Genomic DNA, 25,207 nt, shown 5'->3' on the forward strand with positions numbered 1-25,207 from the left:
AGTAAAAGAAAACACGAACTCTGAGTGAGCCGTTTAAACCAGTGTTGCCAAAGAGAAAATAGTTAAAAAATCACCCTTTATCATTATTTGATTTCGTTATGACTGTCAATTGATTGTATTGATCATTAGCCTACTTTTTGTAGAATACCTGTTAAAATTGTATATTGTAAAATTTTTAAAAAATTCTTTTGTCTATTTTTAGCACCATCGAAACATGAATGAAAATTCAGATAATCTACCAAATGGCTCATCAATATTACATGGGTCTGGAGGCGGTGGCGGTGGTGGAGGAGGGAATGCAGGCATTCCCTCTGTCAACGATTTGAATAGTAACAATGGAAACTACAGAAATACAATTGTTATTGACAATCAACCCAAACGGCGTGTTAGCATAGCCTCAGATCCTGCCGCCGATAGTCGTGGTGGTGGTATGGGTGCCTATGATAATCCTGCTTATGAACAGAATCCAAGAAGAAAAATATCACAGGTAAGTGAGAGATATTTTGAAAACTGTGAGACATAGTATGGTGAAAAGCTTTCTCACACTAAGTACATAAAAATAGCACTTGCAGGCATTACTAATCAATCCCAGTGGAATATGAAGTTGATCGACTGCAATTTCAACTCGGTCAATATTAAGATTTAGCATGTTTTTAAACCCATATTTAGGGTAAGCAAGGTTTTTATTCTTTTCCATCACAATTTGTGTCTCTGCGCTTATAATGGCCGCACAACAAGCCAATTACTGGCCTAGGTGTACCTCCATAGTGGCATGGAGCGGCTTATTGTCCACACCCTCTTTTCAACCTAACCTATAATGGGTGGAGTGGCATTTCCCAGCATTGCTTGATTTTTAATCCATTTAAAAAACCACTTTTGATGTGATGAATAAATGTTTTGACCTTTATATTTATCATGGCTAACTAAGTGGGCAATTATTGTGATTTTCAATATTAAATTACACTTTGTACTACATAAGCCTTTAATTGGCAAAAAATTCATAATGAATCATATCAAAACATTCGACATAAATTGCATCTATTACCAGCTTCAGTCATTGGGTGTTTATCATTGTAAATCATCCTTGATAATGAAAACTTAGGAAAAAAAATAAATTAAATAAAATGTATAATTAATGTAGCAAGCATAACATTTCAGATATGTAAACACTAAACAAACCACTCGTAAATATTAATAATAAATATGCGTTCTTCATTGTAAAAAATTTCTATTAAAAAATATGTTGCAACACGTTTGTTGTACGGCTAAACAAATATGCCTTTAAAAAAGGAAATGCCATTGAAGCAAATACAAAACCATTTTTTAAGACAAAGTAATAGCAAAGGGTCGATCTACTACCCTTTCCATTGAAAAAGGAAAGTTTAAAAACCCTTCCATTTAAAAAAGGATAGTTTAAGCTCTCTCATTTAGGAAAGCGAGTTTCATTACTCTTTCCTAGGGAAAAGGGCAGTCTTTGCGCCCTTTCGTTTGGGAAAGGGTAGTTTTGGTACTATTTCCTTTGGGAAAGTGTTGTTCCAATACCCATTCGCCAAAGAAAGAGAAGTGTTGACATTCTTTAAGTACCCTTTCCCAAGGAAAGGGTAATTTTAACACCCTTTCCCCAGGGAAAGGGTAGTTTTAATACCCTTTCCCCAAGGAAGTTTTAATACCCTTTCCCCTCCCCATGGGAAGGGTAGTTTTAATACCCTTTACAGAAGGAAGGATAGTTTTAATTCCCTTTCCCCATGGAAAGGGTAGTTTTAATACCCTTTTTCCAGGGAAAGGGTAGTTTTAATAAACTTTTTCTAGGGAAAGGATAGTTTTAATACCCCTTCCCAAGAAGGGGGTAATTTTAAAACCCTTTCCCTAGGGAAAGGGTAGTTTTAATACCCTTTTTCCAGGGAAAGGGTAGTTTTAATACCCTTTCCCCATGGGAAGGGTAGTTTTAATACCCTTTCCCCATGGGATGGGTAGTTTTAATACCCTTTTTCCAGGGAAAGGGTAGTTTTAGTACCCTTTCCCCAACGAAAGGGAAGTTTCAATACTACTTCCCCAAGGAAAGGGTAGTTTTATAACCCTTTTCCCAAGGAAAGTTTAAAATACCCTTTCTCCAGGGAATGGATAGTGGTAATACCCTTTTCCCAAGGAAAGGGTAGTTTTAATACCTTCTCCCCAAGGAAAGGGTAGTTTTAATAAACTCTCCACAACAAAAGGGTAGTTTTAATACCCAATCTTCAAGGAAAGGGTAGTTTTAAATACCCTTTTCCCAAAGAAAGAGTAGATTTAAAACCCTTTCCCCAAAAAAGGCAGTTTAAGTACCTTTTCTCCAAGGTAGTTTTAATAACCTTTCCCCAAAAAAGGGTGGATTTAAATATCCTTTCCCCAAGGAAAGGATAGTTTTAATTTCTTTTCCCCAAGAAAAAGGTAGTTTTAATACCCTTTGCCAAAAGAAAGCGTAGTTTTAATACCCTTTTCAGTGGGAAAGGGCAGTTTTAATACCTTTCCTCTGGGAAAGGGTAGCGTGAATACCCTTTCCTTTGGAAAAGGGTAGTTTTAATACCCTTTCCTTTGGCAAAAGGTAGTTTTAATACCCTTTCCCAAAGGAAGGGGTAGTTTAAATATCCTTTCCTTTAGGAAAGGATAGTGTTAGTACCCTTTTCCAAAGGAAGAGGTAATTTAAATGCCCTTTCCTTTGGCAAAAGTTTGTTTTAATACCCTTTCCCAAAGGAAGGGGTAGTTTTAATACCTTTCCTTTGGGAATGGGTAGTATTAATACCCTTTCCATTGGAAAAGGGTAGTTTTAATACCCTTTCCTTTGGGAAAGGGTAGTTTAAATATCCTTTCCTTCAGGAAAGGGTAGTTTTAATACCCTTTCCCGACAGATAGGGTAGTATTAATACCCTTTCCTTTAGAAAGGGTAAATTAATACCCTTTTCTTTGAAAAAAGGGTAGATTTAATACCCTTTCCTTTGGAAAAAGGGTAGATTTAATACCGTTTCCTTTGGAAAAGGGTAGATTTAATACCGTTTCCTTTGGAAAAGGGTAGATTTTATACCCCTTCCTTTGGGAAAGGGTAGTTTTAATACCCTATTCTTTGGGAAAGAGTAGTTTTAATATCCTTTCCTTTGGGAAAAGGTAGTTTTAATACCCTCCCCTCTCCTTTGGGAATGGGTAGTTTTAATACAAAGGGTAGTATAAGGGTAAGGAAAGGGTAGCTTTAGTATCCTTTCATTTGGGAAAGGGTAGTTTTAATACCCTTTCCTTTGGGAAAGAGTACTTTTAATACCCCTGTATTTGGGAAAGGGCAGTTTTAATATTTTTGCTTTTGGGAAAGGGTAGTTTTAGTACCCTTTAATTTCAGAAAGGGTAGTTTGTATACATTTTCTCTTGGGGAAGGGTAGTTTAAATATACTTTCCTTTGGGAAAGGGTAGTTTTAATACCCTTTCCTTTGGGAAAGGGTAGTTCTAAAACCTTTCCATTGGGAAAGGGTACTTTTAATTCCCTTTCCTTGGGAAAAGGTTAGTTTCAGTACCCTTTACTTGGGAAAGGGTAGTTTTAGCAACCCTTGCTTTGGGAAAGTGAAGTTTAAATACCCTTTCTTTTCCTTTGGGAAAGGGTAGTTTTAATACCCTTCCCTCTGCTTTGGGAATGGGTACTTTTAATACAATTTCCTTTGGGAAAGGGTAGCTTAAGTATCCTTTCTTTTGGAAAAGGGTAGTTTTAATACCCTTTCCTTTGAGAAAGGGTATTTTTAATACCCTTGCTTTTGGGAAAGGGTAGTTTTAGTACCCTTTCCTTTGAGAAAAGGTAGTTTGTATACATTTTCTCTTGGGAAAGGGAAGTTTAAATATACCCTCATTTGAGAAAGGCTAGTTTCAATGCCCTTTTTTGGGAAAGTTCAATTTAAATACCCTTTCCTTTGGGAAAGGGCAGTTTTAATACCCTTTCCTTTGGGAGAGTGTAGTTTTAATATCCTTGGCTTTGAGAGAGGATAGTTTTAATACCCTTGCCTTTAGGAAAGGGTAGTTTTAATACCCTTTCCTTTGAGAAAGGGTAGTTTGTGTACACTTTTTTTTGGGAAAGGGAAGTTTTAATATTATTTCCATTGAGAAAGGGTAGTTTTAATATACCCTTTCCTTTGGGAAAGGGTAGTTTTAATACCCTTTCCTTGGGGAAAGGGTGGTTTAAATACCCTCTCCTTGGGGAAGGATAGTTTTAATACACTTTCCCTGGGGAAAGGGTAGTTTTAATACCTTTTCCTTGCCATGAAAGTGTAGTTTTAATACCGTTTTGCCTTTAGGAAAGTGTAGTTTTAATACCCTTTCCTTTCCTTTGTGAAAGGATAGTTTTAATACCCTTCGCTCTCCTTTGGGAATGGGTAGTTTTAATACCCTTTCCTTGGGTAAAGGGTAGTTTTAATACCCTCTTTTTGGGAAAGGGTTGTTTTAATATCCTTGCTTTTAGGAAAGGGTAATTTTAGTACCCTTTCCTTTGAGAAAGGTTAGTTTGTATACATTTTCTCTTGGGAAAGGGTAGTTTAAATATACACTCATTTGAGAAAGGGTAATTTCAATACCCTTTTTTTGGGAAAGGGTAATTTTAATACCCTTTCCTTTGGGAAAGGTAACATTTTTGCCTATATTATAATATTCTAAATTGAGTTGAAGTTACATTTTCTATGGTTAACATATTTTTTTACAAAAATTCATTGTTCGCTTTGTTCGCTTTTGTTTGTGGAAAAAACATTTAAATTTTTCATGCTACTGCACATTTTATGTCTTCAGCTATCCCATAAATATTAAAGGCAATTACAAGCGTATGCCGTTTACCTTGTTTCTATGCAATGACATTAAATTTAAAATAAAAAATATGCTTATATGTACAATTTGTGGAAAACAGTCATCATCATCATCATCATGGCAATAATTCTAAGGCACAAGAGGCTGACTAGACCGCAAATTTTCAAAATTAAATTGTAAACTGTGCTTGTGCCTCCATTAAAATGTGATTTAGTTATGCCATATACACAGAGCGATTTAGATGTCTGGTATGTGTAGTAGCATGTCTGCCTGTTCATTCTTCCTTGCACCCAGCCAATATTTGTGGTTTCCCGAAATTCAGCCTCCGCCCCAAAACAGCATTTTGCACTCAATATTATTTTCTATTATTTAATTAATTTGATCATAAATAATTTTGCCAATACAAACATTTTTGTAGTAGTTTTTGGTTTGGAAATTCGATATGGCAAATTTTTACCCCAGTCACAAATACTAGAGAGGAAATTGGAAATAAATGCTGTATGAAAACTTTTACTGTGGTTTTTGGAAACATGCACACATATATACTTATATATATATATAAACATATTTTGGGTTAATATTGGTCATAGGAAATAAATAGTAGGCCTATGTATAATTTTAAATTGCGAAATAATAGAAATTGAAATATAGTAACCTCAAATTGCATGACTTTGTTAGCTCAATGGCTAGTGGATAGTGGATTGGTTTCTCCATGAAGCCGGCGATGAGTGTCCAGTCATCGACATAGTTTAGTTCGGTGGTTTATATGGGTTTTTGGTAAACAACGAAATATACAAAAACCACAAAATTGCATTCATTATGCTTGGTTAAACTTGTTTGAACCGTTGAACGGGCGTTTTGTTACATTGCTCCGCAAGAATATTCTGTAACTCACAGTAGGTAGTGATTTTGGGAACAAATGGAAGACACTCAAGGATAGCTACGTTTAAGTTATCCATTAGGCGGTTGATGATCTGTGTTTGTTTACAGTGGAATGGCAGATCGAGAGCCCGGAAGTAGGCTTAGAATGAACTCTAAAGTCCCAACAGCTGCGGTGGGGGTATCAAGCCGTAGCATGATGTCTACTACTGAGGCCTCGACTGGTGGAGCGGCTGCGCCAGACTCCACTAGCCGACGGACGAATGGTCAGCAAAGGCTTTTGGCGAAGACACCTGGTTCGAGTCTTAAAGACAAGGCCGAACCTTTTTATACCCACCACCGAAGGATGGGGGTATATTAATTTTGTCATTCCGTTTGCAACACATCGAAATATCTATTTCCGACCCTAAAAAGTATATATATTTCGGATCGTCGTAAAAATCTAAGACGAGCTAGACATGTCCGTCCGTCTGTCTGTTGAAATTACGTTACAGTCTTTAAAAATAGAGATAGTAAGCTGAAACTTTGCACAGATTCCTTTTTTATACCCACCACCGAAGGATGGGGGTATATTCATTTTGTCATTCCGTTTGCAACACATCGAAATATCCATTTCCGACCCTATAAAGTATATATATTCTTGATCAGCGTAAAAATCTAAGACGATCTAGACATGTCCGTCCGTCTGTCCGTCTGTCTGTTGAAATCACGCTACAGCCTTTAAAAATAGAGATATTGAGCTGAAACTTTGCACAGATTCTTTTTTTGTCCATAAGCAGGTTAAGTTCGAAGATGGGCTATATCGGACTATATCTTGATATAGCCCCCATATAGACCGATCGGCCGATTTAGGGTCTTAAGCCCATAAAAGCCACATTTATTATCCGATTTTGCTGAAATTTGGGACAGTGATTTGTGTTAGGCCCTTCGACATCCTCCGTGAATTTGGCTCAGATGGGTCCAGATTTGGATATAGCTGCCATATAGACCGATCATCCGATTTAGGGTCTAAGTCCCATAAAAGCCACATTTATTATCCGATTTCGCTGAAATTTGGAACAGTGAGTTGCGTTAGGCCCTCCGACATCCTCCGTCAATTTGGCTCAGATCGGTCCAGATTTGGATATAGCTGCCATATAGACCGATCCCCCAATTTAGGGTCTTAGGCTCATAAAAGCCACATTTATTATCCGATCTTGCTGAAATTTGGGACAGTGAGTTGTGTTAGGCCCTTCGAAATCCTCCGTGAATTTGGCTCAGATCGGTCCAGATTTGGATATAGCTGCCATATAGACCGATCATCCGATTTAGGGTCTAAGTCCCATAAAAGCCACATTTATTATCCGATCTTGCTGTAATTTGAGACAGTGAGTTGTGTTATGCCTTTCGACATCTTTCTTCAATTTGGCCCAGATCGGTTCAGATTTGGATATAGCTGCCATATAGACCGATTTCTTGATTTATGGTTTTGGGCCCATAAAATGCTTATTTATTATCCGATGTCGCCAAAATTTGGGACAGTGAGTTAAGTTAAACCCCTTGACATACTTCTGCAATATCGCACAGATCGGTTCAGATTTGGATATAGCTGCCATATTGACCGATATCTACGTTTTAGGTTTTGGGGCCATAAAAGACTCATTTATTGCCCGATGTCGCTGAAATTTGAGACAGTGAGTTTGGTTAGGCTCTTCGAAGTCCTTCTTCAATTTTGCCCAGATCGGTCGAGATTTGAATATAGCTGCCGTATAGACCGATATCGCTATTTAAGGTCTTGGCCCCATAAAAGGCGCATTTATAATCCGACTTCACTGAAATTTGACACAGTGACTTATGTTAGGCTTTTCGACATCCGTGTCGTATATTGTTCAGATCGGTTTATTTTTAGATATAGCTAGTGTACTTTAGTATTTGGTCCAAATCGGAACATATTTTGATATAACTGATATGGGATATAAGGTATGAAATTTCCACCGAATTTTGATGAAAGGTGGTTTACATTTATTCCCGAGGTGGTGGGTATCCAAAGTTCGGCCCGGCCGAACTTAACGCCTTTTTACTTGTTGTCTATAAACAGGATAAGTTCGAAGATGGGCTATATTGGACTATATCTTGATCCGCTGATTTAGGGTCTTAGGCCCATAAAAGCCACATTTATTATCCGATATTGCTGAAATTTGGGACAGTGAGTTGTGTTAGGCCCTGCGACATCCTTCGCCAATTTAGCTCAGATCGGTCCAGATTTGGATATAGCTGCCATATAGACCGATCCGCCGATTAAGGGCCTTAGGCCCATAAAATTCGCATTTATTATCCGATTTTGCTGAAATTTGGGACAGTGAGTTGTGTTAGGCCCTTTGACATCCTTTGTCAATTTGGCTCAGATCGGTCCAGATTTGGATATAGCTGCCATATAGACCGATCCGCCGATTTAGGATCTTAGGCCAATAAAAGCATCATTTATTATCCGATTTTGCTGAAATTTGGGACAGTGAGTTGTGTTGGGCTCTTCGACATTATCCGCCAATATGGCACAGATCGGTTCAGATTTGGATATAGCTGCCATATAGACCGATTCTCCAATTCAGGGACTTAGGCCCATAAAAGCCACATTTATTATCCGATTTTGCTGAAATTTGGGAGAGTGAGTTGTGTTAGGCCCTTCGTCAAATTGGCCCAGATCGGTCCAGATTTGGATATAGCTGCCATATAGACCGATCCGCCGATTAAGGGTCTTAGACCCATAAAAGACACATTTATTATCCGACTTCTTGAGCCTATAGAGGGCGCAATTCTTTCCGACTTGGCTGAAATTTTGCAAACCGGTTTCTTTTATGACCTCCAGCATTTTTGTAGAGTATACTCTCAATCGGTGCATAACCGCTTATAGCCCCCATATAAACCGATCTCCCAATTGTACTTCTTGAGCTCCTATAGAGCCCAATTCTTATCAAATTTGGGTGGTCTGATTTGCACCATACCCGGTTCGGATATCGGGTGGCCAAGTGCAACTCCATGTTCCACGTTAATGTCAAAGTATGGTCCGATCTGGACCAAATTTGGTTCGAACAACGGAAATCTAGTTTAACTCACTGCTCTTAATTTCAGCGAAATAGGAAGGTTCTAAATCGCTAGATCGGTCTTTATAGCAGTTATATCTAAATTTGGTCTGATCTGGACTATGTTGAGCTAAATGGAAGCAATGATGTCACTGTTCTAAATTTCAACAAAATCGGGTGATAAATGCTCGCTTAAGTCGGTAGGTCGATCTATTGGGTTGCCCAAAAAGTAATTGTCGGTAATATAGTAGTAATATAGTCGGCGTTGACAAATTTTGTTAATTTTAGCTTGCTTTAGAAAAAAAGTGCGCGAAATTTTGTTTACATTTGTTTGTTTGGCGTCAATTTTAATATGGGTACCACATGTATTAAAATAAATTCATTTAACAAAACGAATCAACGCTTGTGATATGCACCTTAAACGCAATGAATTCGATCCGTTTTTAAAACGAATCATAACTGGAGATGAAAAATGGATTGTTTACAACAACGTTAGTCGAAAACGATCATGGTCCAAGCATGGTGAACCAGCTCAAACCACTTCGAAGGCTGATATCCACCAAAAGAAGGTTATGCTGTCTGTTTGGTGGGATTGGAAGGGTGTGGTATATTTTGAGCTGCTTCCAAGGAACCAAACGATTAATTCGGATGCTTACTGTCAACAATTGGACAAATTGAATACAGCCATCAAGGAGAAGCGACCAGAATTGGTCAATCGTAAAGGTGTCATATTCCACCAGGACAACGCTAGACCGCACACATCTTTGGTTACTCGCCAAAAACTGAGTGAGCTTGGCTGGGAACTTTTGATGCATCCACCATATAGCCCTGACCTTGCACCATCAGACTACCATTTATTTCGATCTTTGCAGAACTGCTTAAATGGTAAAATTTTCGGCAATGATGAGGCTATAAAATCGCACTTGGTTCAGTTTTTTGCAGATAAAGACCAGAAGTTCTATGAGCGTGGAATACTAAATTTGCCAGGAAGATGGCAAAAGGTTATCGAACAAAATGGCAATTATATATTTGATTAAAGTTCATTCTAAGTTTTATTAAAAATGCATTTACTTTCTTTTAAAAAATCCGCAATTACTTTTTGGGCAACCCAATATATGGCAGCCATATCCTATTATGGCCCGATATGGACCATTTTTGTTTCGGACATCGGGGGTATTACTCGCGGTTTATAATTTCAATGAAATCGGATAATATATCCGACTATTATGGGTCTATATCTATTTATGATCCGATTTTGCTCGTTCAAAAAGATTTTTATTTTATCGAAGCAGGTTTTAAGATTGGAAACCGCTCCGCGCATAAAATTTCCCTCCCCCTCCGGCAAAAATAGACTTGCTTCGCTCCAAGACCCTGGATGCAGGTAACCACTTTTGCAGACGCTGTGAGGAAGTCGAGGAAAAGGAGGCAATAGAAAATCTGCTCTGTGTGTATGTCCCACACTGGCAGTCAGAAGGAGTTCTTCTTTAAATACCCATTTCTTTGAAAACTTATCTGATTTAGCGAATGTGAACATTCGCAAGTGGTTAGACTTTCTTAACCAATCTGGATGGTTCGACTGTAAAAACTGGAAGGCACCTTCCTTCTCTTGTTTTTTTGGTATCACAATGGACGAAAACGTCTATGTGAGTCTGATTGCAGACTCCCACTTAAACCTAAGCTAATCTTACCTATATTGTGAGTAACTTTGAAAAATTATTGCCAATTTATAAAATCAATCATTTATTCCTAAGAAATAGCTACCACAACAATAACAATTTGAGTAGCTAATTTTACGATTTTGATTATAAGTATGTACAATGTACATTCCTACATGCATTGTACATCTGTATTTGCTTAAATTTCACTTTCCTATCTGAATTTAAGATACCACTTCTCTCGAATTTGGAATTATTTGTAAGGAATGACATTCCTTGCATAACTTGAAAGCTCTATTTCTAATGCTTTCTTAAATAGTGGCTAAAGTGATGGTTAATTAATTTGACAAAATATTTATTCTTTATTTAATTAAATGTATCGAAATCACATGCTTGATAATAACCACAACTAGTACACATTTAAAGCAAATTTACAAGTGTGCTCAATGTTGCCACTATAACGTATAAGTATTACTAATAATTAATATTAATTATACGCATGGAAGTACGAGTACTTTAGAAAGGATTTGTTTTGAATTTGGGATAATTAAGTCAAAGATGGGCACACTAACATAGTTTAAATTACAAAATTGTGTAATTAACCAAGTGAAGTAGTAATGTAAAACAAGCAAAGACGTGCTAAGTTCTGCCGGGCCGAATCTTGGGAACCCACCACCATGGATTCTCTTAAAAATTTATACAAAAACAAGTAAAAGCGTGGTAAGTTCGGCCGGGCCGAATCTTATATACCCTCCACCATTGAGCGCATTTGTTGAGTTCTTTTCCCGGCATCTCTTCTTAGGCAAAAAAATGATATAAGAAAAGATTTGCTCTGCTATTAGAGCGATATCAAGATATCCGGTAAAGACCACAATTAAATTATATTTTGGAGACCTGTGTAAAAATGTCAGCCGATTCGAATAAGAATTGCGCCCTTTGGGGGCTCAAGAAGTAAAATAGAGAGATCGATTTATATGGGACCTGTATCGAGCTATAGACCGATTTAGTCCATAATAAACACGCATGTAGATGGTCATGAGAGGATCCGTCGTACAAAATTTCAGGCAAATCGGATAATAATTGCGACCTTTAGAGGCTCAAGAACTCAAGATCCCAGATCGGTTTATATGGCAGCTTTATCAGGTTATGAACCGATTTGAATCATACTTGGCACTGTTGTTGGATATCATAACAAAACACGTCGTGCAAAATTTCATTCCAATCGGATAAGATTTGCGCTCTCTAGAGGCTCAAGAAGTCAAGACCCAAGATCGGTTTATATGGCAGCTATATCAGGTTATGGACCGATTTGAACCATACTTGACACAGTTGTTGGAAGCCACCGCATGCAGAACACCGCATGCAAAATTTCAGCCAAATCGAACAAAAATTGTAACTTCCAGAGGCTCAAGAAGTCAAATCGGAAGATCGGTTTACATGGGAGCTATATCTAAATCTGAACCAATATGGCCCATTTACAATCCCCAACGACCTACATCAATAGTAAGTGTCTGTGCAAAATTTCAAGCGGCTAACTTTACGCTTTCTGCCGCTATCGTGATTTCGACAGATGGACATGGCTAGATCGACTTAGAACGTCGAGACGATCAAGAATATATATATTGGGTTGCCCAAAAAGTAATTGCGGATTTTTCATATAGTCGGCGTTGACAAATTTTTTCACAGCTTGTGACTCTGTAATTGCATTCTTTCTTCTGTCAGTTATCAGCTGTTACTTTTAGCTTGCTTTAGAAAAAAAAGTGTAAAAAAAGTATATTTGATTAAAGTTCATTCTAAGTTTTATTAAAAATGCATTTACTTTCTTTTAAAAAATTCGCAATTACTTTTTGGGCAACCCAATACTTTTTGGGGTCTTACGACGAATATTTCGAGGTTTTACGCGGAATGACTAGATTAGTATACCCCCATCCTATGGTGGTGAGTATAAAAAGTAACAAGTAAAAGCGGAAAGTAACAATTCGGACGGGCCGAATCTTATATACCCTACACCATGGATCGCATCTGTCAAGTTCTTTGCCCGAGATCTCTTTATAGACAAACAAATGATAATGGACAAGAATTGCTATGCTATTGGAGCTATACCAAGTTATAAATTAAATGAGGCCATACATGGTTTGGCTGTTGGAGTCCAAAGTGAAAGTCATTGTGCGAAATTTCAGCAAAAAGGGCGCAGAGGTTAGCATGTCCGCCTATTACGCTGAACGCCTGGGTACGAATCCTGGCGAGACCATCAGAAAAAATTTTCAGCGGTGGTTATCCCCTCCTAATGCTGGCAACATTTGTGAGGTACTATGCCATGTAAAACTTCTCTCCAAAGAGGTGTCGCACTGCGGCATGCCGTTCGGACTCGGCTATAAAAAAGGAGGCCCCTTATCATTGAGCTTAAAACTTGAATCGGACTGCTCTCATTTATATGTGAGAAGTTTGCCCCTGTTCCTTAATGGAATGTTCATGGGCAAAATTTGCAAAAATTTGGGATAAGAATTGCGCCCTCTAGAGGCTCAAGAAGTATAATCGAGAGATCGGCTTTAGTGAGAGCAATCTGAGAATATTTACCGATCTAGACCATACTTGGCACAGCAGTTGTTGAAAGTCATAACAAAATACTTCATGCAAAATTTCAGCCAAATCGGATAGTATTTGCGCCATCTAGCGGCTAAAGAAGTCAAGATTCAAAATCGGTTTATAGATGAGATATATCAGGTAATGAACCGAATTTTAACCATACTTGATACAGTTGTTGAAAGTAAAAGCAAAATACTTCATGCTAAATTTCAGCCAAATCAGATAATATTTGCGCCCTCTAGCGGTTAAAGAAGTCAAGATCCGAAATCGGTTTATCTGGCAGCTATATCAGGTAATGAACCGATTTTTAACCATACTTGACACAGTTGTTGAGATTAAAAGCAAAATACTTCATGCTAAATTTCAGTCAAATCAGATAATAATTGCGCCCTCTAGCGGCTAAAGAAGTCAAAATCCGAGATCGGTTTATGTGGCAACTATATCAAGTAATGAACTGATTTTTAACCATACTTGACACAGTTGTTAAATGTAAAAGCAAAATACATCATGCTAAATTTCAGCCAAATCAGATAATAATTGCGCCCTCTAGCGGCTCAAGAAGCCAAGATCCGAAATCGGTTTATAGAGGAGATATATCAGGTAATGAACCGATTTTTAACCATACTTGACACAGTTGTTGAAAGTAAAAGCAAAATACTTCATGCTAAATTTCAACCAAATCAGATAATAATTGCGCCCTCTAGGGGCTTAAGAAGTCAAGATCTGAAATCGGTTTATATGGGAGATATATCAGGTAATGAACCGATTTGGCCATACTTGACACAGTTGTTGAAAGTTAAAACAAAACATTTCATGCTATATTTCAAACAAATCGGATAAAAATTGCGCCCTCTAGCGGCTCAAGAAGCCAAGATCCGAAATCGGTTTATAGAGGAGATATATGAGGTTATAAACCGATTTTGACCATTCTTGGCAAAAGTTGGTGGAAGTTGAAACAGAACATTTCATGCTAAATTTCAGCCAAATCGGATAGTAATTGCGCCATCTAGCAGCTTAAGAACTCAAGATACGAGATCGGGTTATATGGCAGCTATATCAGGTTATAGACTGATTTGAACCATACTTAGCGCAGTGGGTTTATTCGAAGATAGGTCTATATGACAGCTATATCTAAATAAAGCCTGATCTGTACAATTTTGGGGTGAAATGACGGGAGGCCTTAAACGACTAACTGTTTCAAATTTCAGTGAAATCGGCTAATAAATGCGTCTTTTACGGACTTTAGACCCAATGTCGGCAGATCGGTCTATATGGCAGCTATTGTATATATAAATAGCTATATTCGATCTGAACCATATTTGGATCAGTTAACGAGAGGCTTAACCAAACGCACTGTTTCAAATTTCAGCGAAGTCGTAAAATAAATGCGTCTTTTACGGGCCTTAGACCCTATATCAGCAGATCGGTCTATATGGCATCTATATTTAAATATGGTCCGATCGTGACCATATAAGGGTCGGATGGCGGGTGGCTAAAAACGACTCAATGTTTCAAATTTCAGGGAAATCGGTTAATAAATGAGGCTCTTATGGGTTTAACACCCTAAACCGGCTTAGTTCGTACTCTACTCTTAAATACATTTCATTTGATACCCATATTGTCCCAATCGGTGAAGTGTCCGTTCGGGTGGGTTTGGGGATGGGGCGTCCCCCCAGGATATTCGAATTTCGTGTTTTGGGGTACCTTAAGGTGGCATACAAAATTTAGCTTAAATCGGTGCACCCATCTCCAAGATCTGGCGTTTTTGAAAATTGGCGTAAGGGGAAGGGTCCGCCCCCCCCCCTCCTTCGAATATCAAAAAATTTAGTACCATTTTTGCATCGGGTACATGAAAATTGGTTCAGCCCTTTTTGAGTGTATATGGAACAGACAAGCAAAACTAAAAAATTGCTTATTCAATAATTATCCTTATTTTATGTTTTTTTTTTCAGACATCACTTCACTCGCATACTGAAATTGGTCCCGTGCGGAGAAAAAGTATTCTAATTAATGCCGGTCATGATAATGAATCAGATCATGGCTCCTTACACAGTTATGGTAAGTAAGAAAGTAAAAAAATTTAAAATTTGACGAAAAAATTGTTATCTGTAAAAAAAAATGATAATATAAACAAGTCGAGCGAAGCCGACTAGCCTACACCACCGAGTCTGCCTACTACTTTAAGCAAATGTGTAAGCATGTAAAATTTAAAGCTATCCCAAAGCTGCGCCTTCTCTCTAATATCTTTTAGGGTTGGGACACTTCGGCCTGAATGTGTATATCGAATTCGTGCCACTGTAGCCTATGTCCGCCTCTAACGCTGAACGCCTAAATCCGGGTGATAACATCGGACACGGCTCTTCAATTGGATATCAAATTGGTTTTTTTCTCTCAAGCACCTTTCGTGTGAACTCTATATTGTTGTGATTGGTCTATATACCCATTAGGTGGGTTTTGGACGGCCCCCGAGGCGCCTGACCCCAACAATAGAAACCATGTTTTGTTTTGACTGTGAGAGTGCAAAAAAAATTTCGGACTAATCGCATTACCAATCTCTGAGATCCCGTGGTTTTGAAAATTAGGGTAATGAGAAGTGCTTTTTAAGGGAAGGATGGCACTCAGACATTTCGACTCAAATTTGGATATCAAATTCGTGCTGCACTCCCAAAGCCACATAATGACTCGTACTTTACTCCCAAATACCTTTAATTTGAGCTCCATATTGCCATAATCAGAAATGTTTAGTTAAGGGGGCGCTTTAGGCCGTACCCCCAAACACTTGGCTCCAAAATTGTATATCAAATTCGTTTTCTACTCTCAAATACCTTTCATTTGAGTCCCATATTGTCATAATGGGTCAATCAACCTATTTGACTTATTTTTGGAAAGAAAAGCGCCATCTAGACTTGATCACAAATTTTAATGTCATATTCGTAATCTACTCCCAAATACCTTTCATTTGAGTCCCATATAGACATGGTCGGCTAATATGCCCATTTGGGGGAACTTGGGGTGGGGCGACCTCCCATTACTTGGACCTAATATTTTGTGCCATATTTGTAATTTACTGTCGAATACTTTTTATTTGAAGCCCACATTGAGGACCATATCTGTTTAGAGGAGGACACTTGGACGCGAATTTTAATACGATATTCGTTTTCTAGTCTCCAATACCTTTCATTTGATACCCACATTGTTCCTATCGGCCCACTTTTGGTTTTGGATGACGTTGTTGGGGTAAGGGGGAAGGACCGCCCCATCCAATTTCTAAAAATTATATAGCTTATGTCTCCTTCCAGACAAACTTACACAATCTGTGAAAATTTTAAGAAAATCAGTTCAGCCGTTTTTGTTCCTACGGAGCAAACAAAAAAACCGAGTCCCGTATAGTTATGATGGGTCATATACCCATTTAAGGCGTTTTTGGAGGGTAGGGTGACCCCCTATACTTTGATCTGATTTTGTATGCCAGATTCGTAATTTACTCCCGAATACCTTTCATTTGAGGCCCATATTGACATGAACGCCCAATATGTCTGTTTGGGGGAATTTTAGGGTTGGGGCGGCCCGATGGGTACTTAGACCCAAATTTTAATTTGGGGAAGCCCGCTGGTCACTTAGACGCAAATTTTAATACGATATTCGTATTCTATTCTCCAATACCTTTCATTTGATACACATATTGCTCCGATCGGTCCACTTTTGATTTTGGGTAAAGGGGGAGGGTCCGCCCCCTTTCGAAAACAACAACAAACTATAAAGCCTATTTCTCCTTCCTGACCACATCCGAAATCTACTCCCGAATACCTTTCCTTTGAGTCCCATGTTGTCATGATCGTCCAAAATCGAACGTTCAGCCAATACCCAAGAAGGGTGAGGCAAACAACCTTTCGAATTATCGGTCAATTGTGATATGCTCCGATCTCTCCAAGGTCACGGTTAATCACCATCTTGTGAGGTATTTAGAGTCTAATGACCTTCTTGGCGACCAACAGTATGGGTTCCTCAGAAATCGCTCTACGGGCGACCTCATGGCACTTCTATCGAAACGTTGGAGTCACTCAATCCACCAGTTTGGTGAGAGTAAGGTTGTGGCTCTGGATATCTCTAAGGCATTTGATAGGGTATGGCATGGTGCACTGCTATCAAAGCTTTTCGCATTTGGTGTCGATAATGGCTTTCGGTCGATTTATTTCGAGCTTTCTCAGAGATTTCGAAATAAATCGAACGAAAGCCATTACCGACACCTCTGCGCTACAGTGACCTCCGTAGTCTGCCTATGACGCTGAACGCCTGGGTTCGAATACTGGCGAGACCATCAGAAAACATTTTCAGCGGTGGTTTTCTCCTCCTAATGCCGGCAACATTTGTGAGGCACTATGCCATGTAAAACTTCTCTCCGAAGAGGTGTAGCACTGCGGCACGCCGTTCGGACTCGGCTATAAAAAGGAGGCCCTTATCATTGAGCTTAAACTTGAATCGTACTGCACTCATTGATAGGTGAGAAGTTTGCCCCTGTTCCTTAGTGAAATGTTCATGGCCAAAATTTGCAATTTGCAATTTCTCAGAGATCGCACTATTCGAGTCGTTATAGATGGGTTCGCATCCAATGAGCATAAATTGACCGCAGGTGTACCCCAGGGCTCTGTTCTTTCTCTTTCTCCTTCTCTTTTTCTTATTTTCATCAACGATCTGTTGAGTCAGATATTGAATCCGATCTACTCATTTGCGGATGACAGTAATCTCTGTCATTCGTACTCATTCGACCATAGGCCGAGTCTTCAAGAGATTAAGGGCAAGAGGCGGGTTACGGATGATACACTCTGCCAAGATTTGCTGGCCATTTCGGAGTAGGGTCAAATGAATGGAGTAGATTTTAATGCACGGAAGAATCGGTACTGCTCGTTGTCACACAAACGATTCGCTGATCCATTACGATCATCTTTGTCTATCAACGGTGTATATGTTGAGCATTCAGAAGCTCTTGATGTTCTGGGCATGAAAATACAAAGTGATGTCCGTTGGGCTAAACATGTATTTGAAGTGTCGAAAGAAGCATTCAAGTGTTTAGACTTCCTAAAACGGTGAAATAACTTCTTCACTCCTTCTGATCTTCTTTACATCTATACCACTATTATAAGGCCAAAGATGGAGTACAACTTACATGTATGGGCTGCAAGTTCAAAATCATCCCTGGAGCTACTGGACCGTGTACAGAGGAGAGCTATGGCGTTGATTGGGGTCAGTGGGGTATCCATCTCTATTGCCTCCCTTCATCATCGTCGCAATTTAGGTTGTATGGCGCTGTTCTATCGGTACTTTCATGGTGTGTGTTCATCTGATATTCGTCTTCTTATTCCTGATTTAAGGATGTACGTCAGGGATACTAGACATTCCAGGAACTCACACCCGTTTGTAATTGATTGAAGAGCGGACTGTACAATGCATTATAGAGAGAATTCTTATTTCGCCCGTACCGTTCGTATGTGGAATAGACTTTCGGCTAATGTTTTTCCCACCAACTATGACATCTAGAAATTTAAGACAAATGTCAATAAACACTACATCCTTTTCCCTTCCTCCAATTCTTAGTTTCCATTCACCAACGCAATGCACGTCTTGGTTGATAGAAAAACAAGTAAGAGCGTGCTAAGTTTGGCTGGGCCGAATCTTATATACCTTCCACCATGGTTCGCATTTGTCGAGTTCTATGCGCGGTATCACTTTTTAGGCAAATAAAGAATATTGAATAAGAATTGCGCCTTGTTGGCGCTGAGAAAGCAAAACAGGACATCGCTTTATATCGGAGCTGTATCAAGCTATTGATCGATTTAGACCATATTAGACACGTATGTTGAAGGTCATGAGAGAATCCGTTGTACAAAATTTGTTCAAAATCGGATGAGAATTGCACCCTCTAGAGGCTCAAGAAGTCAAGATCCCAGATCGGTTTATATGGCAGCTATATCAGGTTATATACCGATTTTCGCCGTACTTGGCACAGTTGTTGGAAGTCATAACAAAACTCCTCATACAAAATTTCAGTCAAATCGGACGAGAATACCGCCCTCTACAGGCTCAAGAAGTCAAGACCCAAGATCGGTTTATATGGCAGCTATATCAAAACATGGACCGATTTGGCCCATTTACAATACCAACCGACCTACACTAATAGGAAGTATTTGTGCAAAATTTCAAGCGGCTAGCTTTACTCCTTCGAAAGTTAGCGGCTTTCGACAGACAGATAGACGGACGGACATGGCCAGTTCGACTTAAAATGTCATGACGTGGCTATATTCATGGCTATATTCAAATCTGGACCGATCTGGCCCAAATTGCATTGAGATGTCGAGGAGCCCAACACAACTCACTATCCCAAATTTCAGCGCGATCGAATAATAATTGTGGCTTTTATGTGCCTAAAACCCTAAATCGGCGGATCGGTCTATATCAAGATATTGTCCGATGTTAACCTAGTCATGGACAAAAAAAGAATCTTTGCAAAGTTTCAGCTCAATATCTCTATTTTTAAAGACTGTAGCGTGATTTCAACAGACAGAAGGACAGACGAACGGACGTGGCTAGATCGTCTTAGATTTTTACGACGACCAAGGGGTCGGAAATGGATATTTCAATGTATTGTAAACGGAATGACAAAATGAATATACCTCCATCATTCGGTGGTGGATATAAATAGTCATTCAAAGAACTTATCCGATCATGGTGGTATATAAGATACGGCACTGCCAAAATTTACTAGCTTTTACTTGTCCTTTATACATTCAGTAGCTTCAACAGTTGACAGTTCAACTTCATAGAAAATCTATGTCCTTCTTTACTTCGCTCTATTATTTTTAGTATCCCCTGACTTTAATGGTAGACAAACTTACTCTAATCTAAATTACCGCCATTTTAAATTGTCTCACTTTTTAGCATCATTAAAAAAAATAAAAGCCAACGAAAATGAAAGTCCTTACCTCAATGCCATGCCATCCACTTCAATTGCCTTCTTATTGCTGCCAATTTATCATTTCACCAATAACCATCAAACGGTCCGTGTAGCTGCTTACTTAGCTAACTACCAGCTTTAGGCTACATTTCACGTACTTCCATTTAATAACCGCAAATATACACATTATGGACCATTTAGCATTTTGCAAAAGCTGTAATCATTTGGAATGCATCAAATTCAAATATCTTCCAATTATCTCCTCCAGCAATTCACTTCATTTTATTGGGAATACGGTACGATGGATGTACGTACACAACACCCTTTGATATTGAATGATTGAATGGGATACTCGTACTTGAACGATTCACTCAACAACAGGCTGAGGAAGGTAGAGACTTAGGGGTGAACGGTTGGACTTTTCAATATACACACCATCATTTAAAGGCATAAATAAAGCCATATACCTTAAACCTCCCAAATGGCCGCCCACAAAAAAGAACTTTTATTACAGCTGCTTATTTTGCATGTTACATTTACGATTTTAAAATGCGCTACAATTACGAGTATTTTACGACTACAATACTCCCACGGCAAACAAAGGAGCAATGTTTACGATTATTTATGATGGATGTTGGATGGCCCAAGTGAATAGTCAGTCAGCCTCACACATTTAGGAGATGGAAGATGGAATGGGTGGATTGGTTAATGCTTAGGAGTTGCCGCTTTTTATCTCAAATCTTGCCAGCAAAAGGGTTATTTGCAATATTAAGGGGTTTAAAACTCATGACACGCAACGGCTGTATACTGCAGTTGTCACACTCATAATGTTGTATGGTGTTATCGCCTGGTGGACGACAAATCTAAAATCCACCTATTACAACATGATGTAAAAATTGCAAATTTGCCCATGAGCATTCCATTAAGGAACAGAGATATGTAACGGCTGTATACTGCAGTTGTCACACTCATAATGCTATATGGTGTTATCGTCTGGTGGACGACAAATCTAAAATCCACCTACTACAACATGATGTAAAAATTGCTAATTTGTCCATGAGCATTCCATTAAGGAATAGGGGCAAACTTTTCACATATCAATGAGTGCAGTCCGATTCTAGTTTAAGCTCATAAGGAACCTCTTTTTTTTATAGCCAAATCCGAACGACGTGCCGCAATGCGACACATCTTTGGGGAGAAGTTTTTACAAGGCATAATAGCTCACAAATGTCACCAGCACTAGTAAGGAATAGGTTTAGTTAGGTAAGAGTGGCAGTCCGTTATAGACTCAATTCGACAATTTCAAGTCCATTGTAGTACCCACCGACCAAGGCCTTTGGTGGGAATCGAACCCACGGCCCCTGCACTGGTAATCCGAGCACGCTAGCAACTCGGCTATTCCATTAAGGAATAGGGGCAAGGGCAATCTTCTCACATATCAATGAGTGCTGTCCGATTCAAGTTTAAGCTCCTAAGGGACCTCTTTATTATAGCCAAATCAAAACGACGTGCCGCAATGCGACACAATTTTGGGAAGAAGTTTTAACAAGGCCCACAAATATCGCCAGCACCAGAGGGAATAGGTTAGGTAAAAGTGGCAGTGCGATATAGACTCGCTTGGACAATTCTAAGTCCTTTGTGGTCCAGACCGAGGACTGTGGTGGGAATCAAACCCACCACCCCTGCACTGGTAAACCGAGCACGTTTGCAACTCGGCTACCTGGCGCCTATTGGGAGGGTATTACCACCGCTGAAAAATTTGTCTGATGTTCTCGCCAGGATACGTACCCAAGCGTCATAAGCGGACATGCAAACCTCAGCGCTACGGTGACCTCCACTACAACATGATGTTTCTTCCTTAATTTGCTTTATATCGGGATCTAAGAACTCTGCAACTTGGATGGAATACGTCCAAAGTGCACTGGGAGTAATTTTAGTAGGATTTGCTGGTCAGAAAAAACAAGTGACATACATATGTCGTGTTGTTGTTGTTGTGTATTATACACTGAGGCGGCAGCCCTTGCCGATAAAGAATTCCGTCAGGGCAATCAATGGGATTGACATAAGTCATGAGGGCCGTGGCTACAACCTGGTCAGAAGTTTCTCATGATGGCATAGAGTCCAGCCCAGTAAGAAATTAGACGGATGCATCCACCAGAAGTGCCCTGGTTTTGCTCACACTTCTCTGGCCTCGGATAGTCTCCTAAAACGGAATTCACTAAGTTGTTTTTACCGCTTACGCTGGCATATCCTTGCGAATGCTATTAAGACTTGTTTGATAAACTGAACCGATCAAGTTCATAAAAATATCCAATCTAACGTCTCTAGGTGCTGATTGCCTATCCACAAGGATATGAAGTTGTTGTTGTAACAGGAAATTTGCTCAGGGGGTGCTTGCCAGGGCGGCAATTCGTCCGGCTGGCGAGTCCACACTGTCTCTACATAGTTCACCACTGATCGTCCAAGTGTCTTATATGAAGTCAAAAAGAATTTATTGCTGGTATAGTTCCTGTGTTTATTTAGTGAACAATGTATCCGAAGATTTGGTGACAGAGATCTTTTTATACCCTCCACCATAAGATGGGGGTATACTAATTTCGTCATTCTGTTCGTAACTACTCCAAATATTCGTCTGAGACCCCATAAAGTATATGAATTCATGATCGTCGTGACATTTTATTTCGATCTAGCCATGTCCGTCCGTCTGTCTGTCGAAGCACGCTAACTTTCGAAGGAGTAAAGCTAGCTGCTTGAATAACCTCCATAACCTGATATACAATAGCTGCCATGTAAACCGATCTTGGGTCTTGACTTCTTGAGCTTCTTGAGGCCGCAATTCTTATCCGATTAGGCTAAAATTTTGCACGTGTTTTGTTATGATATCCAACAACTTTGCCTAGTATGGTTTCAATCGGATAAAGCTGCCATATAAACCGATCTTGGGTCTTGACTTCTTGAGCCTCTAGAGGGCGCTATTCTCGTCCGATTTGACTGAAATTTTGCACGTAATGTTTTGGTATCACTTCCAACAACTGCGCTAAGTATTGTCCAAATCGGTCTATGTTTGGATATAGCCTCTAGAGGGCGCTATTCTTGTCCGATTTGACTGAAACTTTGCATGAGGAGTTTTGTTATGACTTCCAACAACTGTGCTAAGTACGGCGAAAATCGGTATTTAACCTGATATATTTAGCTGCCATATAAACCGATCTTGGGTCTTGACTTCTTGAGCCTGTAGAGGGCGGTATTCTCGTCCGATTTGACTGAAATTTTGTATGAGGAGTTTTGTTATGACTTCCAACAACTGTGCCAAGTACGGCGAAAATCGGTATATAACCTGATATAGCTGCCATATAAACCGATCTGGGATCTTGACTTCTTGAGCCTCTAGAGGGTGCAATTCTCATCCGATTTTGAACAAATTTTGTACAACGGATTCTCTCATGACCTTCAACATACGTGTCTAATATGGTCTAAATCGATCAATAGCTTGATACAGCTCCGATATAAAGCGATGTCCTGTTTTGCTTTCTCAGCGCCAACAAGGCGCAATTCTTATTCAATATTCTTTATTTGCCTAAAAAGTGATACCGCGCATAGAACTCGACAAATGCGAACCATGGTGGAAGGTATATAAGATTCGGCCCAGCCAAACTTAGCACGCTCTTACTTGTTTTTCTATCAACCAAGACGTGCATTGCGTTGGTGAATGGAAACTAAGAATTGGAGGAAGGGAAAAGGATGTAGTGTTTATTGACATTTGTCTTAAATTTCTAGATGTCATAGTTGGTGGGAAAAACATTAGCCGAAAGTCTATTCCACATACGAACGGTACGGGCGAAATAAGAATTCTCTCTATAATTCCTTGTCCGGTCCGCTGGCCAATCAATTACAAACGGTTGTGAGTTCCTGGAATGTCTAGTATTTCTGACAAACATTCTTACATCAGGAATAAGAAGACGAATATTAGATGAACACACACCATGAAAGTACCGATAGAACAGAGCCACACAACCAACATTGCCACGACGTTCAAAGGAAGCAATAGAGTTGGATACCCTACTGTCGCCTATCAACGCCATCGCTCTTCTCTGTACACGATCCAGTAGCTCCAGGGATGATTTTGAAGCTCCAGCCCATACATGTGAGTTCTACTCCATCTTTGGCCTTATAAAAGTGGTATAGATGTAAAGAAGATCAGAAGGAGTGAAGAAGTTATTTCACCGTTTAAGGAAGCCTAAGCACTTTAATGCTTCTTTCTACACTTCAAATACATATTTAGCCCAACGGACATCACTTTGTATTTTCCTACCCGGTACATCAAGAACTTCTGATTGCTAACCATCTATACCGTTGATAGACAAAGATGATCATAGTGGGTAAGCGAATCGTTAGTGTGACAACAAACTGCACTGAGTCTTCTGTGCGTTAAAATCTACTCGATTCATTCGACCCCACTCAGAAATCGCTGGCAAATCCTGGCAGAGTGTATCGTCTATAACCTGGACAATCAATCTCTCGAAGACTCGGCCTATGGTCGAATGACTACGAATTACAGAGATTATTGTCATCAGCAAATGAGTAGATCGCATTCGATGTCTGACTCAACAGATCGTTGATGAAATTAAGAAAAAGAGAAGAAGAAAGGACAGAACCCTAGGGTGCACCTGCGATCAAATTATGCTCATTGGATGAGAACCCATTTGAAAAAGTTTGAAATAAATCGAAAGAAGCTATTACCGACACCAAATGCGACATGCTTTGATAATGTGTACCGTGCTAGGCCCTATTAAATGCCTTGGATATATCCAGAGACACAACCTTACCCTAACCAAAGTAGGATTGAGCGACTCCAACGTTCCAACGGAAATGCCATGAGGTCGTACAATCGTCCTCATATGCTACAATCTCAATGCCGTCTGAATGCCATGAGGTCGTACAACCGTCCTCATATGCTGCAATCTCAATGCCTTCTCAATGGTGTAGAATAGAGAATAGAGTTAACCAATGCTGGAGATACGTTCACTCATGATTTGTATACAAACGCAGTTGACTGGAATAATTTCCGCGTCTTCAGGCAGGTTGTCAGTCAGCACTTCACATGCATTTTGACGGGCGACAAAATCGCGTCCAGTTAATTTTGGCACAACAGCCAATTTATTGGAATGAAATTTAAGGTATTGATGGAGAATTTGTCGAATAGTGGAGTCGGAAATTCCGTGTTTGCGAACCGAACGCAGGGGAGAACGCACAACTGACTGCCTCACTCTTTGGACATT

General features: G+C 39.4%; 1 protein-coding gene across 3 annotated transcripts in view; it reads left to right on the plus strand.

Moving 5' to 3' along the window:
* The window catches only part of LOC106088610 (sodium/hydrogen exchanger 9B2), a 161,882-nt gene that overhangs the window by 121,125 nt on the left and 15,550 nt on the right, over nt 1-25,207 (plus strand). For all 3 annotated transcript variants that reach the window (XM_059365396.1, XM_059365395.1, XM_013254204.2), the window contains 2 exons: nt 203-487; nt 14,932-15,037. In XM_059365396.1, the coding sequence (XP_059221379.1) occupies nt 215-487; nt 14,932-15,037 (379 nt within the window). In that variant the 5' untranslated portion in view covers nt 203-214. The remainder of the gene's footprint in view (nt 1-202; nt 488-14,931; nt 15,038-25,207) is intronic.

The sequence above is a fragment of the Stomoxys calcitrans genome, chromosome 3 (assembly GCF_963082655.1).
Source record: "Stomoxys calcitrans chromosome 3, idStoCalc2.1, whole genome shotgun sequence".
Lineage (NCBI taxonomy): Eukaryota > Metazoa > Arthropoda > Insecta > Diptera > Muscidae > Stomoxys > Stomoxys calcitrans.